The sequence below is a fragment of the Corapipo altera genome, unplaced genomic scaffold (assembly GCF_003945725.1).
Source record: "Corapipo altera isolate COAL_440 unplaced genomic scaffold, ASM394572v1 271, whole genome shotgun sequence".
Classification (NCBI taxonomy): Eukaryota; Metazoa; Chordata; class Aves; order Passeriformes; family Pipridae; genus Corapipo; species Corapipo altera.
The window spans coordinates 3,900,880-3,917,324 of record NW_020884935.1 but is presented as its reverse complement, the minus strand read 5'-3'; the positions used below and the strand labels follow the sequence as shown (position 1 = coordinate 3,917,324).

The window sequence follows — 16,445 nt, the reverse complement described above, 5'->3', positions numbered from 1 at the left end:
AAAGGCTCTAGGAACAAGAAAGCCTTTTTGTAGTTGTTCTTCAGGTGTTTGGAGTGATTTGAGCTTTTTAGTGACCATGATATTAACTGTTCCCTTATACTGTTCTCTGCTTTACCAGGCTGTAGTGGGAAGGGACTGGAGCTTTTACACCAGTCAGCTCTCTGCTTATATTTGACCTAAAGGAAATCTCATTCCTGGTGGTAAAGAGCAACCACTGGCTGTTGGGAGGATCTGGTTGGTACCTGTAATCCACAGGTACCAGGTTGTTACCCTGTGACAGGCAGAAAACAGGCCTTTATATAAATGCCAGAATCCCAGGATGGTTTGGGTTGGAAGGGATCTTAGAGCTCATCTGGTTCCACCCCCTGCCATGGGCAGGGACACCTTCCAAACCATGGGGTTCCTCCAAACCCCATCCAACCTGGCCTTGAAAACTTCCAGGGATGGCAGATGGTTTAGGCTTTGTTTTGAATTCGAAGCTCTGTATCTAAGCAAATACTCAGTTGGGCTTTGAGTGACCAAACCATCTTTGAATTAGAAAGCTTTATTAAAATGAACTGGAATTCCCTGCATTCACTTACACAGCCCAGTGGAGCAAACCCTGCTCAGAAACCCTGAGTCCCTCTGAAGCTGGGCTGTCTCGGAGCTGCATCTCCATGTGTGCCTTCCATGGATCTGTCTATCCTGCCACAGCCAGCAGTGTGCACTCTGGCTTCTGGAGGCTCCCACCTCGGGAATCTCCGGCTACAGATAACGAGTGGGCACAATTTGTATTGTCTTTGGAAATTATTTGCTTCGGGCAGAAGCAGGTTGTTCCCTCTTGTGAAAGCTGAAGTTGGGAAACACCGGGGAAATGCCTGTGCCATGGCCTCACTGTTCTTGCCTGCATCAACTTCTCTTTTTTTCACTTGTTTGAAAAATACTTAGTTTAGGAAGAATGTGGAGTATTCTGTAAATGACTTTTGGCAGTCTCCAAAGGGTGTTCTGGCTGGGGCAGTGGTTCACCAGTCTCCTGAAGAAGGAGCTCAGGTGGTGGGGGCAGTGGTTCCTCTGCTCCCGAGTGCAATGCCGAGTGCTTGCTGGGATCCGAGCTGGGATCCTCGGGGGGTTCCTGGAGCCAGTCAGGTGGAGGTGGCAGGTCGTGAGACTCAGGTGGAGTGTCTGGGTGAGGACAGGAGTCACCTGCAGCATTCCCTGTTTCTGAGGAGGGAGCAGGGGGTGGGTCTGTGCTGGGAGCTGCTGTTCCGGCCGGGGGAGGCAGCTGCCCATTCTCATTGCTGGTAGTGTGCTGGGATGGGTTCTCTGATCCAGTGGGATCCTGCTGTAAGTTTGAGCCTTGTTTCAGTTTCCAAGGCAGCATGAATAAAACTGATGACCGTTTGTTATCCTGGTCAGAGTCCAGGAAGAGGTCTGGAGTGTCTCCATCTGCGAAGGGAGACCGACCTGCCCAGTGGGAATTGGCCAGAGCAGGCCCAGGCCTCAGGCAGCATTTCCACAGGAGAATCACCAGAATTGCCAATATCATACCCAGCAGAACGATGCCAATTAGCAGTGCTGCTACCCAGCTGCCATCGCCAGCCTCTTCCTCTCCTGTGGGCACCCGAGGTGTTGTAACAGCCAGTGCTGGGCCAGAAGGGTTTAAACTGAGTCCAGGTGCTGCTGTGGAAAGGGACTTCCAGATTTCTCCACAGAAGAGAACCAGGATGACCTGGTTGCTGGCCATTTCCCTCCAGCCTCTTTAAATGTGTCCTCTCCTAATGCAGGGAAGACACAGAACATGGTGACTTGAAAAATGCATTTGTTGTGTGGTTACACTTTGCTGCCTCCAGGCAGTTTTACATCAATACCATTGTAGTGAAATAACACTTGACCCAATGTTTCAGATTTCAAACCTATTCCCATCTGCATGATCAGCAGGTTTGCCACTGACTTTACAAATAACAGCAGATTTTCAACATTATTGATTATTGTAATTAAGTGACTTTTCAGAAGAGAATGTCTTGATTGTTATTTTCTTGTTTCACCTTATCTGAAAAAGTTATCAGCAGAGCAATCCTGACAGGGTTTCAAAATAACCTTTGTCAGTCGTGGAACTGGTCATGGCCCTGGACCACACTCTGCAGCACTGACAGTGGGGTTGACACACAGTGTTGTCAGGAGTGAAGAAATGGTTTGTTGTGATGAATATAAGATGAGACCAAAGTAAAAAGGCTCTTCACAGATCTCTTAAATCACAGGTCTTTTATTTCCTGTTCTCACATCTCTTCAGCATAGCAAAATATTTTAAAAGTTTCCCAAGTACTGGTGCTGTGATGGAACAGCATTCTAATGGTAAACTGTTTTATAAATGAATTCCTGCACAGGACAGTGGAGGAGATTGTACAAATGCTCAGTTGTTGGCATGAGACAGATTTTTTTTTTTCTTGTACTGATTAGAGTTCACATCTCTGAACATCTCCTTATGAAATAAATGCTATAAAATCCATCCCCTAAACAGAACTTTTCCTTCTGAAGTTACTTTCATGCAATTTGAGCTAATTCATTAGCTACACTAGTGCTAGTCCTGTGAAGCTATTTCTTGGAAATGAATATGCATGAGTCTTTATGGGTTTACAAATATGCAAAATTGAATTTTAGATGCAGCAGTGTAAACACACATGAGTAGTTAATGCATCTTGAGAACATCAGGATCTGAACTCTGTCAGGTTTGTTACAGGTTAAAATGGTTCAATTGAATTTTTATTCTGCTCACCTCTTTTCAAAAGAGAGACAAATAATAGTTACATGTAGACTTCATGGTAATTCATAGTAACATCCCCAAACAACATATTTGAAACCCTCATGCTTTTACGATACAGACATTCAACAAAAGCTCTGCACACACCCCGGAGCTGGGATGTGCACGGTGCTGAACACGGTGCAGCTCCATTTCAACCCAAATAATACAAACAGTGAGCTTTTCCCTGTGGAAGTCGATCCTTACCTGTACATTTATCTTCTCTCAAGCAAGCATCGTCTTACTCTGTTGTTTGAAGCCTCAGGAGGACAGAGAGTGTGCTCAGAGCTGAGCTGCTTAAAATGGCCCCTTTCATGCTGAGGCTGGTGCAGCTGAGAGGAAGTTGGCCAACCCTCGCTGCAGGAAGCGTCGGGAGCTCGCAGGGTCTTATCGCAGAGATCGCGTGTGCCACGAGCAAACCACTCTGCTCTGCTGCTCTGGACTGCTGCAGGATGTGTCAGTGGCTTTGGCCACGTGAGAGACACGTATGTGGAAATTCATAAATACTCGTTTGCCTGTCTTTGTAGAAAATAGTTACAGTTTCTTCTGTGTGAGTCAAACCCCATGCAAATTTGGGCTGGATTGGAATCACTGATGTAGTTTCAGTGGTGGGTTTGGTGCCCTCGGGATTATTAGTGGAAAGCCAGCCTTGGGCAGTGAGTCATGGAACACTGTCTGATCATGGGGTGCTGGCTGCTTACACATCCTCACTTGTGTGGTTGCATTTAGAGGCAGATGAACTCCAGATTCATGCTCGGCCTGTCCCTCACTGTTAGTTTTCTGCCTGGACCATGTTGGTACCTGCTGCAATCATTAATGGGGGGCTGTGCTCTGAGAAGCTGCTTCCCACTCCTTGTTGTCCACACCGTGGAGTGTAACTTGAACTACTTTCTTTTGTCTCCTTGACCATTTTTGCCTGGAAAGGCTGCCTGGTGAAAAGAAGCCCACACCAAATATGTCCTCATGGCATTTTGCAAGTGTTTTCCTCCAGTGGCTGCTGACAGATTGCTCCACAGCTTCTTCATCTCCTCCTGCCTTTCCTGTTGTACCTCCCTTCTGATTGCACTGCTTCTCTTTTTGAGGCTGTCCCTGTTCCTGCAGCAAACACACATCCTGATCCCATGCCCACACTGTAACTCAGTGTTTCCTGTCTGATTCCTTTGTCTCATCCCCATCCCCCCTGTCTGCCCTGGCTGTTCCTGTGTTCTTGGCTGCCCCGTATGGATCCGTTCTCCTGGGTCAGTTCTCTTGCCTTCCTGGATGGGAGCAGTTTTACTCCAGGGCAGATTCTCACATTGGCTGTCTCAGTCTTTTTTTAGTCCTTGCACAGCCTCTGCTGTTGCCACCTGTGGCTGCAGTGCAGCATCCCCAGCCCTGCCCTTCAGCTCTTTGTCACCCTTGTGGGATGTTCTCTTTGTCTCCTCTGGGTCCTGGGTTGTCATCACTGATCTGTCTCTGTCCCCTTATTCTTCTCCTGGACTTTCTCCTCATGTTTTGGAGTTGCCTGACATAATCCTGTGCCCTCCCATTGCACTTGTGTGCTGGACTCCTCTCTTGGAGCTCTTGGGTCTGAATTTGTGATTTAGGGGAGATTTGTGGGACTTTGCCCTATGGATGTTTTTTCTTCCCATGTCCAATGAACTTATTTTCTAATGACTCCCAGTTCTAGGCTAAACATGTGAAGTCCTTCATTTTCCTTACTGTCCAACCCTCTTTGAGCTGGGCAGTTGCATTCTCTGAGCTCTCTCCTGGCTCCATGTGCTGTGGTGCTGCCTCTCTGCTGCTCCTCCACCTGCCTGTTCAACCGAGTTCTGGTGATCTGATGGAGCTGGGTTGGGGATTTGGTCATGTCCTGATTCTTTCACATTCATACAACCATCTCATGTGTCAGAACTGTCACAGCTGCCCAGGCTCTTTGGAGCTTTGACACCGTGCAGGCTCAGCACTTGTAATTGTGGGGCAACAGATCTTCTTCCAAGAAGTAGCCTGTGAAAAGCTTCTCATGTTTCCTTAAAACACCAAAGCTCTGCTGCAGGGAGACCAGACAGAGGCATCTGCCTGGAATTGTGAGGAAATCAGATCTCTGAGAATAAAGAAACTGAAAGTTCTTGTGGTTTTAATAAATTTTTGGCATGTTTTAATTGGTGTTAGGAGAAAGTAGAGTGTGTTTCTGTGATGCAAGAAATCACAGCGAGTCATCAGAGACCTTTACTGAGCTCAGCTAATGTTACAGGAAATTCCAAAATGCCTGGTGTCCTGTTTTTTTTTTAATATTTTGACTTAGAGAAATAGTATCACATAAGTCAAGTTATTTAAAAATGGATGTTGCAAGTTTATTGGGATAAATTGAAACGGTTCTCATATTCTAACAAATAGCACAAACTTCATCTCTTCATACACAGCATGGAAACACAATAAATGTGGTTTGAATGTCAGTCTGGTTCCAAAGAAATAAAGCTGGTTTAAGAAGTTCTTGATGGAAAAACCCAGAAGGGCATGTTGAGAGGGACTAGATCCTGATTCAGTGGTTGATGTATGGTTTTCTTAAAAAAGCTACTTGGTTATACCTGTGCAGTGTCTCATGCTTGGGTGCATTTATCAGACTAACAGTCTGTTCCTTTCTGCCCTGAGCATGGGCAGATTCTGTCCCTTTGTTTTATCCTGTTCAGCTCCTGTCACAGGGATTTCTGGTCCAAGGAGTAAAACCAACCATGACACTCAGCACAGAAAGCTGTTTAACACAGTCTTATTCCTTTCTAGATCCACACTTGGCTGCACCATTCCCACTGGCATAAAGAAAAAAACCCTCTAAAATCTGAATTCAGCTTTCCTGGGGGAAAATTCATGTTGTTTCTTAAAAGCTGAGGTTTTACCTTACATTAATGATGTAAAAAGGGCAAAAGATGAATTTTTACTGGAGTGTGAATTAAATCTCAACTACAAAATTGGTTAAAATGGGTTTGTGTGACTGGGATGGTTCTTTGTTTTCCTGTGCACTGTCTGTTGCTGTAGTGAGTTTCTCAGTAGTTTCATCTTCAGTTTTCCTTCTGTTCCCCGTGTCCCTCCCTGAGAGCAAGTCCTGCATTGTCAGCTCGGTTCCAGCTGTCTCCCTGGGCATCCTCTGCCACGTTCCTGCTGCCATTGGCCATAAGCTGCTGGTGGCCACAATGTCCCCGTTGCTCCTGGGCCTGCGTTTCCCCTGCTGAGTTTTTTTGAGATAGGACAGTTTATTTGCTATTACGACTGTGGACAGAAATAGGAAGGTGCAGATAAGCACAAGTACTGCAATGATAATGAAGCAAATCAGTACAAGAGACTTACTGTCTTCACATGTTTCTTTGGTCACTGGACTCTTGGGTTTGCTGGTATTCCTGGGTCCTCCAGTGGCAGAAACTGCACTTGTGGCAGGGGAAGATGTTGGATTTTGGGCCACTGTGGAGGAGAAGGACTGCAGGGTACTTTGCATTTCAAAGGTAGTAATTTTGCTGCTGAAATTGATGCTCAGAGGAGAATTTGTATTGGCTTCTGTTCTGTTCTGGCTCCCACTGAGGTTCTGGCTGATGGGATTCCAGGCTTCCTCTCTAACCCGAAGGGAACCGTTGTGGTTCGCGCTCGTTTGCAAACACAGGGAGAAGATCATCGTGACAGGGAAGGCCAGGCATGGGTTAGTGCATCTCTTTGTCTTCATCTTCCTGTCCCCTGCAAAAATACAGATGGTGGTGTTAGTTTAGCAAGTGCTGGTTCTTAGGGGTTTGGACCAGACTTCTGAGGGAACAGCGGGGAGCAGCCTTTTGATGGACAGTGTGTGTAAGTTGGCCTCAGTTTTAGTGGATGTGGCACGTGAGTTCAGGCACTCAGTTTTGTGAAAGGATCACTTGTCTCCAACTTCTGACAGTTTGGGGTTTATAGAAAATATACGAATATTAAAAAAGGACATGGGGCAAAGAGAGAAAGGAAAGTGTTTCCTACTCCCTGCCCAGTGGTGTCGGGGCAGCCTCTGGCAGTTCCTCCTCTCCAGCCTGGCCATGTTACACTCTGAGCTCCTCACTCCTCACTTCTGCACAGGGGATGGAGAAACCATGTCAGGTTTACTGCTTCCCTCCCCCCACATTCCCCTGGGCATGGCCAATGGAACCATGCTGGTAGAGATGGGCAAGGGGAAAACTTTCACCCAAAACGTTCCTGTGACAGTAGTAACTTGTGAACTGTTTCTATTTTCTAGCACAGCTGTCTGGAGTACTTTAAAATGCCCAGGAAAATCTTTGTTCTCCAGTTTTTCTGCCTTTTTGTACAAAAAGCTATTTACCATAAAACGTACTTGCATTTTTCTTCCAAACGTGCTACAGATTGTGACATTTTCTTTAAAATGTCTCAGATAATTATGCCAGTGAGATTAACCATTAATATGTTCTGTTTCACATTTGTGTGGTATTCAAATTTGTACTTGTTGAATTTGTCTGCAGGGCAGGAAACTGATAGTTTCTGATACCGATGGGTCTGATGTTGAGATAAAACCTTCAAAATAGCAACGAGGAATCAGCCAAGCTGTGACCCACCCACTGCTGCTGCTTGGGCCAGGCTGCACCTGAGATGTTCAGAGATTAGGGCTGGTGTCCCATCCAGGGCTTCTAGTAACACATCAGAATATTTCCTTTGAATGTTACAGACTCTACTGGTTTCAGATATAAATACTACAGAGAATGACCAAGAGGAATAGTGTTAATTTTATAAGTATATTTGTTCTTGAACAAATTTGTTTTTAAAGGTAACAAAGTGTATCTGTCTGTGTGTGTAAATTTGGTAATTCTGAAATACTCCAGACAGTGTTTGCTTTTCTCATAGTCTGAAGCTTGCACACCTACCAAAGAATGGGATCTGTTCACTCCCAGACACCAGAGGGGCAAACTTCCTATCTTGCAAAATCCAGATGGCAGCACTTGGAATTGCTGAGGGACTCTGGGAAGAGGGGAGAAGTGACGTGCCTGGTGTGTGAGCAGGGGAGGGGAAAGCAGTGACACACCTGTGTGAGGAGCTCACTCCTTACAGGGCAAAGGAGCAGCAGAAGATCTGTGTCTTTAACTTTGCAGTTCACCCAGACCATAAAATAATTCTCTGAAATATTCCAACCATCTTAGTAATCAGCTCCAGCTCAGTGGGAGTTTTTATCTGTACCTGGTAGGAGTCACCTGGGTGATCCCTTGTAGCACACTGTACAGAGGGGAATTAGAAAGCCAGGCCTGTTTTGTTGAGCCCGTTGGGGCCGAGGCTCCGGCCGTGCAGGACGGGCACAGACACACTGGGCATTCCTGGCAGTGCCCAGGGAGCAGCTCCTCCTGCTGCCCCAGCACACTGAGCCCACTGTTCATTGTAGTGGCCCACACCAGATGGCCTTTCTTAAAAATCAACAGGCTGATGGCGTGAAGGGCTCTGCTTAAAATCACCAGAGCAAAGGAACTGATCTTTAAAGAGCTGTTTTTCTTTTGAGTTCAACCCTTTGTGTCTGGGTATTGACAGAGTCTCAGTGCCCTGTGAGATCTGCAGTGCAGGAACAACAGAGCTAAGTAGTGACTGTCACTGCTAATTCCTTGGAGTCTGATCACGAATAACCTTTAACAGGACTGAAAATACAGTTTATCAGCTTCCTTGATTCAGTTGAGATAATATTTCTGCAGTTTGTTACTATTTTTGAGTTACTTGAACTTCTTTAAAAATACTTTTGCGTATTATTTTCTACAAAAGATAAGAAACTTTGGAGTGCTACTTAAAATAGGAGAAGGAAAATGGGTACTTACCTTGCCAAGATGTAATCAACAGAAAATGGGTGTTTCAGATATTTAGTCCTTTAACAATAAGATTTCTTTGTGCATATATTTGCTCTTAGGATGCAAACGACCATCAGTGTGCAGCAAGGAGTTTTGGGCAATGCTGGTATATTTTAGGCAAATCTGGAACTGAAATGACGTGTTGTTTGCTCTGAGTGGGGAACTCAAACCACAGTGATGACACACTTCCTTTTGGTAACGGCCACACCATGACAGTTGGGAGGGGAAAACACCCACCTGCCCAGCTCAGAGCAACAGAAGGAACGGGAGAAAAGGCTCTTGGGCAGACAGATGTTCTGTGTCCAGGACATCTCCTCAGGTGTCCTGCACTTGGGTGTTACTGGGACAGGTGCCCTGGTACCCTCGAAGCTACAGCTGTGCCTACAGCATTTAGTAGCTCTGCCTGTATCCTGTTGTTTGCTTCACAGAGTTGAGTTAATGACAGCTTGGAACAGTGGCAGGGATTTAAAAGTACCTTAAATTTTCATGAGCTACTGATGTATTTATCTTTAATTAATTCTTCCCAGTAGAATTCTGTCTGCTGTGTGAACTCTGGAGATGTGGTTTAGGCAGATGTGTTGCCCAGTCTCAAAATTCACAGAATCTTTAAATGAGAAAAATTATTCTTAATTATGTGAATGTTTTTCCAGAAAGAGTTATTTTTGTAGACAAATCCTCTGTAGTCCTCAGAGGACTGACCATTCTTGGAAACACTCCCCCAAGCATTAGAGTGTTGCAGTATATAGCAAATGGAATGGGTCTGATTCGAAAAAATTGGTGTGGATATTTATTTATTCTTAATTAAAACTCCTGAGATAAGTATATTTTTCCACATACAAAAATAGATATAATTTGAATCTCTGAAGTGGTAGCAAAGTTAGAAGCACTTTTATTTTTGAAGAAGCTCTTGAGCTCTTTCCATGCAATCCAGCTGCACTGCTGCTCCAGCATGGCTTGGGTTTTTCTCTTAGTTGAACAAACCCCCTAGAGGTCACTTGGCTGTGGGAGGTTGTGGTTGAGTTGAATCCCAAGTCGAGCTCCAGCACATTGGGCACTAAACGGGGTTGGGCTGTGACCCTGGGGGAGCAGTGGCAGGGGCCAGTCTGGTGCCCCTGAGGTGGCTCCGGGGTGTGGAGGCTCAGCCTGGCTCGTGTCCGTGGTAGGAGAGGTGTTGGTGGGCCTGAGGCCCAGGCTCTGTGCTGTGGCTCTCAGATGTAACCCAGCCATGTCTGTCTCATCCCACAGGTTCAAGACTGGCCAGATCAATGGTGATCTGCTCATCTACCACGTGCTGCTGACCCTGAAGCCATACTATGCAAAGCCATATGAAATCGTGGTGGACCTCACCCACGCTGGCCCCAGTAATCGCTTTAAAACAGACTTTCTTTCTAAATGGTTTGTAGTTTTTCCAGGCTTTGCTTATGAAAATGTCGCAGCAGTTTTTATTTATAACTGTAACTCTTGGGTCAGAGAATACACCAAATACCATGAAAGACTCTTGACAGGTTTGAAAGGAAGCAAAAGGCTTGTTTTCATAGACTCTCCAGGGAAGCTGGCAGAGCACATCGAACACGACCAGCAGAAGCTCCCAGCAGCTACCTTGGCTTTGGAGGAGGACTTGAAAGTGTTTCACAATGCTCTCAAGCTGGCTCATAAAGACACCAAAGTTTCTATTAAAGTAAGTGCTTTTAGTGCTCTTCCTAGTGATTTTTCTGTCTCTTAGTTCTCCTTCCATTTCGAGGAGAAATCACAATTTCTAGTATGCTCCTTTAAGAAGTATAAAATTTCATACGTTTATCTTTTATAAAATTAGGAGTGTCAGACTTTTCTCTTTGTATGATTAACAGAAGGTGCTGAGCCAGTTCTCTGTTCTCTTTCTAAGGTTGGGTCGACAGCTGTGCAGGTGACATCGGCAGAGCGAACACGAGTCCTGGGCCAGACAGTGTTTTTAAATGACATCTACTACGCCTCTGAGATTGAGGAAATCTGTCTCGTTGATGAGAACCAGTTCACCCTGACCATTGCCAACCAAGGCACACCACTCACCTTCATGCATCAGGAGTGTGAAGCCATCGTGAGGTCCATCATCCACATCCGGACGCGGTGGGAGCTGTCCCAGCCAGACTCCATCCCTCAGCACACCAAAATCCGTCCCAAGGATGTCCCTGGAACGCTGCTGAACATAGCACTGCTCAACCTGGGGAGCTCAGACCCCAGTCTGAGGTACAGAGCTTTGAAATCAATACCAGCTTTGGTCAAAATGTGAGAATTCTCTCCAAGGCTTCCTTAGTTTAGAAGATCTAATCGTTTTTCTGCCACCACAGCTCCATAAAAAAGTAATTTCTAATAAAGGAAGATTGGGTTTCTATAGGTGAAGAAAGGCATACACTGTGAGAGGAACTGAAGTCATGTAGGAAGCTTAATTTCTCTTTATAAGGAGAAATACTTCTGCTTTGCACTGTATGTTTATTAGGTACATTTGATTTCCATGGTGTTGAACCTGTTGTTTAATCATGTGGGAGCCTTAGAGCAGGCTCATGATCCATGTCTGAACGGGCTCCTCTGGGCTGTGTGCTGGCCAGGGGCACCTCTGGGCCCTGGGCAGGCTCTGTCCAGCAGCTCAGGTGCACCTGGAATGATTTAGGATTTCCTGGAACTACAAGCCATTCTGAGAAGTCCCATACAAAGCCCTTCAAGCACACTCTGTACCCTCAGCAGAAATTGTTCAGAGCAAGTGGAAGAATAATTTCTTCTGTTTCTCCAAGGCAAGTGTGTTTGTCTCTGAATTGTAACTGATGCAGGGGAAAAGTTCAGGATTTAGATGTGATTTCTGCTATAGATTTGGGTTTTAAAATGGATTTGATTTTTAAAATGTCAATACTGCTGCTGTGATGAACAATGTGTATATTTGCAAATGTACAAGAAAACTCCTACAAATCATGTTGTTTGCTTTGTTACAGGTCTGCTGCCTATAATCTCCTATGTGCCTTAACCTGTACCTTTAATTTAAAGATTGAGGGCCAGTTACTGGAAACTTCAGGTCTGTGTATTCCTGCCAACAACACACTGTTTATTGTATCCATCAGTAAGACTCTTGCAGCAAACGAGCCACACCTCACCTTGGAGTTCTTGGAGGAGTGTATTTCGGGATTTAGCAAATCCAGTGAGTAACTCTAGTGTGTCTTAATGCTCACCCTGAATGTGACAGGATTTAGGTTAGTAGCTGTCTGCCTTGGTCAGTTAAGCTTACTGAGTTACAGTCAGTTTAAATTGTAAATTCTGCTTGGGGCTGGTTTGCAGATGATCTGTTCCTGTCTGTGTCCCTGGAGCCCAGCAGTGTAACACCCTCAAGGCAGACAGTTTCCCAGACTGGATGGCAGCTCTTGGAACAAAACTTTTCATATTTGAATGTGCCCTCTCCTTTCTCCTGAAGCAGATTAAAAGGCAGCTGCCTTTTTTTTTTAAACTTTGAAATTAATGTTAAAACAAGTTTTGCTAGACATCTCACTCATTGAGAGAGTTCAGTGCATTCAGAGAGATCACAATGCAAACAATTCCTTTCATATCCATAGTTTGTACAGTGATTACTTTGGGTAGATTTCTGTTGGGCTGTTATTAATGCACCAGAAGTGGAGAATAATACAGCACAAAAGCTTAAATTTGAGGTCCATGATAGTGAAGGTTTGAACTCTGGAATATACATGCACAGAAGAGAGTCAGAGGTTCTTTAGTCATATCAAAGCTGATCTTCTCCGAGGATCCTCTCTCTCTGGTGTACATCTGGCTCTGTTGCCCTCCTTGTGCCATCTCTTTTTTCCAGGCATAACACAGCTCTGACTTTACTGTTGGGAGCTGTTTAGAATATTTTCCAAAGATTAAAAAGACTTTAATTTAAGTAGTCCTGCCTAACATCGAATGTGCACATTTTTATGGCACATCTTGTAATAAGATATTAAAATGTCACCATCTCCTTGCCAGATGCCTACAGATGTTTCTTGGGTGTCATTATTGGAGTTATTAGTGTTTCTTTTTGAAGCTTCTCTGTTTGCCCAGTGTTCTTTGCTCAGCTCTGACAGTAATTATTTTAGACAGCAAAACTGAAAGGAGAAGTGCTCACAGAGAACGATTTATGAACAGAGGCCAGTGCTGGTTCTGTGTTCCAAGGTGCATTTCTCTTTCAGGTATTGAGCTGAAACACCTGTGTCTGGAGTACATGACTCCCTGGCTGTCCAACCTGGTCAGGTTCTGCAAGCACAACGACGATGCCAAGCGCCAGCGAGTCACTGCTATTCTGGATAAGCTCATCACAATGACAATAAATGAGAAGCAGATGTATCCTTCCATTCAAGCTAAGATATGGGGAAGTCTTGGGCAGGTACAAATTCTGCACCATTTGTAAACAGATTGTAGAGTTTTTAACCACTTAAATGTTAATGCAGAAGAATGAAATGGTTCCTAACCTAGCCCCGGTGTGTGAGCTGCACGGAGAGCAGTGAGCAGGTTCTTCTGAAGTTTCCATTCTGTAAAATGCTTCATAAAATCATTACTGAATTCTGACTTCTAGAAATGTGTTCCTGGCCCTTACTGAGAATTGAAAATTACAAGCTGTTGGTAACAGTAGTAATCAGTTGATCAGAACCCCACGGTGGAGGGTCTGGATGGAAAGAGCAGAGCACTGACATTGAGGGGTATGAACATGGCACTGAACAAACACATTTTTTTCTGTTTGCACTTTTGAAACAGTGGCATTTTGATTCCCATCCTGTTGATGATTAGCTTAATCATCAACATGAGAAGAGTAAAGCTGACACCACACATGCCATTCAAGGGGAAGGTGTCTGGGCAAATGTGCTTCCTGTGGCCAGGCTCCCCCACGGGCTTTGCATCGACTTCCTCCTTGGCACACTATTTTAGTGATTTTTTTTTTTTAACTGCCATCCAAACTACTGTAGCCCAGCATCAAAGAGCTGCTCTTGGAGAATGTGGGAAACTTGACAAATGGATGCATGAGTGGGATTTCTTCCTTGTTCCATTGGCAAAAAACACCCAACAAAACACCCCAAAACAAAACAAAAAACCCAGCTTATTTTGAAAGCTTAAATCACACTGAGAGCAGTATGACTGTTATGTCCAGTATCAGAGGCAGTCAGCAGGTAAATATGGAGAACAAAAACGATGAAATATTTCACAGCAGTCAGCAGAAGTTTTATCATTGACTGAATTGACCCGATCAGAGTTGCAACCACTTCTGATGAAGTGATGAGAGCTGAGTTTGAACCAGTACTGAAATAGCATCAGTGTTTGCCTGTGTGTTACCTCTAGAGTTTGAGGGGACTGTGCTCTTGGACAGATCAGCTTCTTACCTGCATATATATTAAATGTCTTTTTATTTAACATGAAAAGAAAGTTGTTTTACTGGCAGCCATATTCACACATGACTGTGCTCTAAGCAAGAACTTTGACAGATGAGATCTTGCTTATTTTCTTGGAAGTACATTTTTTTCTGCTTCGAATCCAGTTCCTTCTTACTGTGTTCAGCATTTTATAAATAGTTATGCTTTTAAAGTGGAAACTAAAATAAAAATAGTGCAAAATAAATTATAGCTTCTCCACAGTACTGAAGCATTTCGAGTAAAACCTGATGGAATTCAGCTTTATGGTTCTAAAATTTACATGAGGCTTTTTGCCAGAAGAATAATGAGTGACTAAAACTGATGCTTCAGTTTGTGATAGTTTTGCATCTTCAGCTAAAGAAATGTACAACTGCTGATTTCAGTGGTGCTTCACTGTGGGAAACCAAAGTTAAGCTGACTGGTAAGAGAGGATTTCTTTCCTGTCTCAGATAACAGATCTCCTGGATGTAGTGCTGGACAGTTTCATCAAAACCAGTGCCACGGGGGGCTTGGGCTCCATCAAAGCTGAGGTGATGGCAGACACGGCTGTGGCACTGGCTTCTGGCAATGTCAAACTCGTGTCAAGCAAAGTGAGTTCCCTCTTTGCCTTAATTTCCTTTTATATAATAATTTCAGCTTATCTGCTAATGTGACACTGAGATGCTTTCTGATCTCAGTACAGGCAATGATGCAAAACCCATGACAAAATAGGTTCCAAGCAATAGAATAATTCCAGTGTTGAATTGTGGTGGGTTTTACTGGATTTTGAGCTGGGCTCCTCGTTTGAGCACAACAGGATGGTTGCTCTCTTTGCAGGTGATTGGGAGGATGTGTAAAATCATCGACAAGACTTGTCTGTCCCCCACTCCCACGCTGGAGCAGCACCTGATGTGGGATGACATTGCTATCCTGGCCCGCTACATGCTCATGCTGTCCTTCAACAACTCCCTGGATGTGGCTGCACACCTCCCCTACCTCTTCCACGTGGTCACTCTGCTGGTGGCCACGGGCCCCCTTTCCCTCAGAGCTTCCACTCACGGTCTCGTCATCAACATCATTCACTCTCTGTGCACTTGTTCACAGCTTCACTTCAGTGGTGAGTTTTTTTGGGTTTCAGTGAAGATGATTGCTCCTTAATTTGTTTAGCAAGTATTTGAGTTGTCATTCTGCAAACTATTCTGAGAGTTTGAAAATAGAGCTTTGTAGCTCAGCTTGAATACAAATCAGAATGAAGATATGATCAACAAGAAACGAGTATGGAATTAAAAAACATCTCGTTTAGAGCAGGTGCATAATACAAATTGTTTGTATAATTTTCTAAAACCCATTGTATAATGAGTTTTAGAAAAAGAGAAGAAAGTACCAGTGAGTTTCTGGTGAGGTAAAGGAGAAAATACAATCTGTGCTAAAACTGGCTGATGGGCATCTTGTGAATGGTTGCATAATGTGGTAACAAAAATATCAATTACATAAGGGAATTGTGAAGCTATAGTGTAAAACAGGTATTTTATCTACTGTTGTATTTTAGCAGTCCTAAAATAACAGGTATTAGCATTTAGCCACTTCTTACCCCAGAAGCACAGACTGGATTTTGTGCAGAAAAAAAAATTCCGAGTTTCTGTAATCTTGTCCTTTTTTAAGTATCTGAAAACTCAAGTTATGTCTGTATGTATGGAAGGGGTGAGTGGGTGCACACACACACACACACATGGAGAGGCTGTGCTCTGGCACAGGGAGCCTCCCTGAGCCCTCCTGCTTGCACAGGGGGTTGGAGTGCACCCAGATAACCTGCAGGGGCAGAACTGTGACAATAGTCAGTGCCAGGAGCAGGCCATCATTTTCTTCTGCTTTAAGTGGCTTTCTTCATGTCAGTGCCAGAGCCAAAAGCAGAGTTTGCTGCAGTTTGAACCTCCAGTTCTGTTGGTATTTCAGAACAGGGACGCTCTGGGTTTCCATTTCCTGAATCAGTGTGAGGAGAAGTCACAGAACCACATCTTTGTACCTGTTTTTAGAATCCCTCTTCCTTTTGCCTGGTTTCAACAATCAGTGCAGGGGGGCCCAGCTGTTGTGGTGTGTTTGGGGAGCAGCAGCAAAGGGAACAGTGTTGGAATGTGCAGTGACCTACAGGCTGTTTATCTGCTCTGGTGTTGGGAGGGTGAGGCCTCAGTGTTAAAATGTGAGTTGGAACTTCCAAGGTGTAAATCTAATATGTAAATCTTTATTCAACAGAGGAGACCAAGCAAGTTTTAAGGCTGAGCTTGACCGAGTTCTCTCTGCCCAAGTTTTATTTGCTGTTTGGGATCAGCAAGGTGAAGTCGGCCGCGGTCATCGCGTTCCGCTCCAGCTACCGCGACAGGTCCTTCTCGCCCGGCTCCTACGAGAGGGAGACCTTCGCTCTGACCTCGCTGGAGACCGTCACCGAGGCCTTGCTGGAGATCATGGAGGTACGGGGGC

At 44.6% G+C, this 16,445-nt stretch overlaps 3 protein-coding genes across 5 annotated transcripts in view; 1 reads left to right on the top strand and 2 right to left on the bottom strand.

Moving 5' to 3' along the window:
* NF1 (neurofibromin 1) overlaps positions 1–16,445 on the top strand; it is a 79,861-nt gene that overhangs the window by 45,054 nt on the left and 18,362 nt on the right. For all 3 annotated transcript variants that reach the window (XM_027660129.1, XM_027660128.1, XM_027660130.1), the window contains 7 exons: positions 9,844–10,276; positions 10,481–10,821; positions 11,559–11,761; positions 12,780–12,973; positions 14,441–14,581; positions 14,808–15,087; positions 16,221–16,435. In XM_027660129.1, coding sequence (XP_027515930.1) covers positions 9,844–10,276; positions 10,481–10,821; positions 11,559–11,761; positions 12,780–12,973; positions 14,441–14,581; positions 14,808–15,087; positions 16,221–16,435 — 1,807 coding nt within the window. The remainder of the gene's footprint in view (positions 1–9,843; positions 10,277–10,480; positions 10,822–11,558; positions 11,762–12,779; positions 12,974–14,440; positions 14,582–14,807; positions 15,088–16,220; positions 16,436–16,445) is intronic.
* On the bottom strand, positions 571–3,075 carry EVI2B (ecotropic viral integration site 2B). The gene is made up of 2 exons (XM_027660133.1): positions 2,984–3,075; positions 571–1,754 (listed from the first exon to the last, which is right to left on the bottom strand). Exon 2 carries the CDS (start codon positions 1,721–1,723, stop codon positions 929–931), a length of 795 nt encoding a protein of 264 aa, XP_027515934.1. The 5' UTR covers positions 1,724–1,754; positions 2,984–3,075; the 3' UTR covers positions 571–928.
* EVI2A (ecotropic viral integration site 2A) lies at positions 5,122–8,709 on the bottom strand. Its single transcript, XM_027660134.1, has 2 exons — positions 8,569–8,709; positions 5,122–6,475 (listed from the first exon to the last, which is right to left on the bottom strand). Exon 2 carries the CDS (start codon positions 6,462–6,464, stop codon positions 5,703–5,705), a length of 762 nt encoding a protein of 253 aa, XP_027515935.1. The 5' UTR covers positions 6,465–6,475; positions 8,569–8,709; the 3' UTR covers positions 5,122–5,702.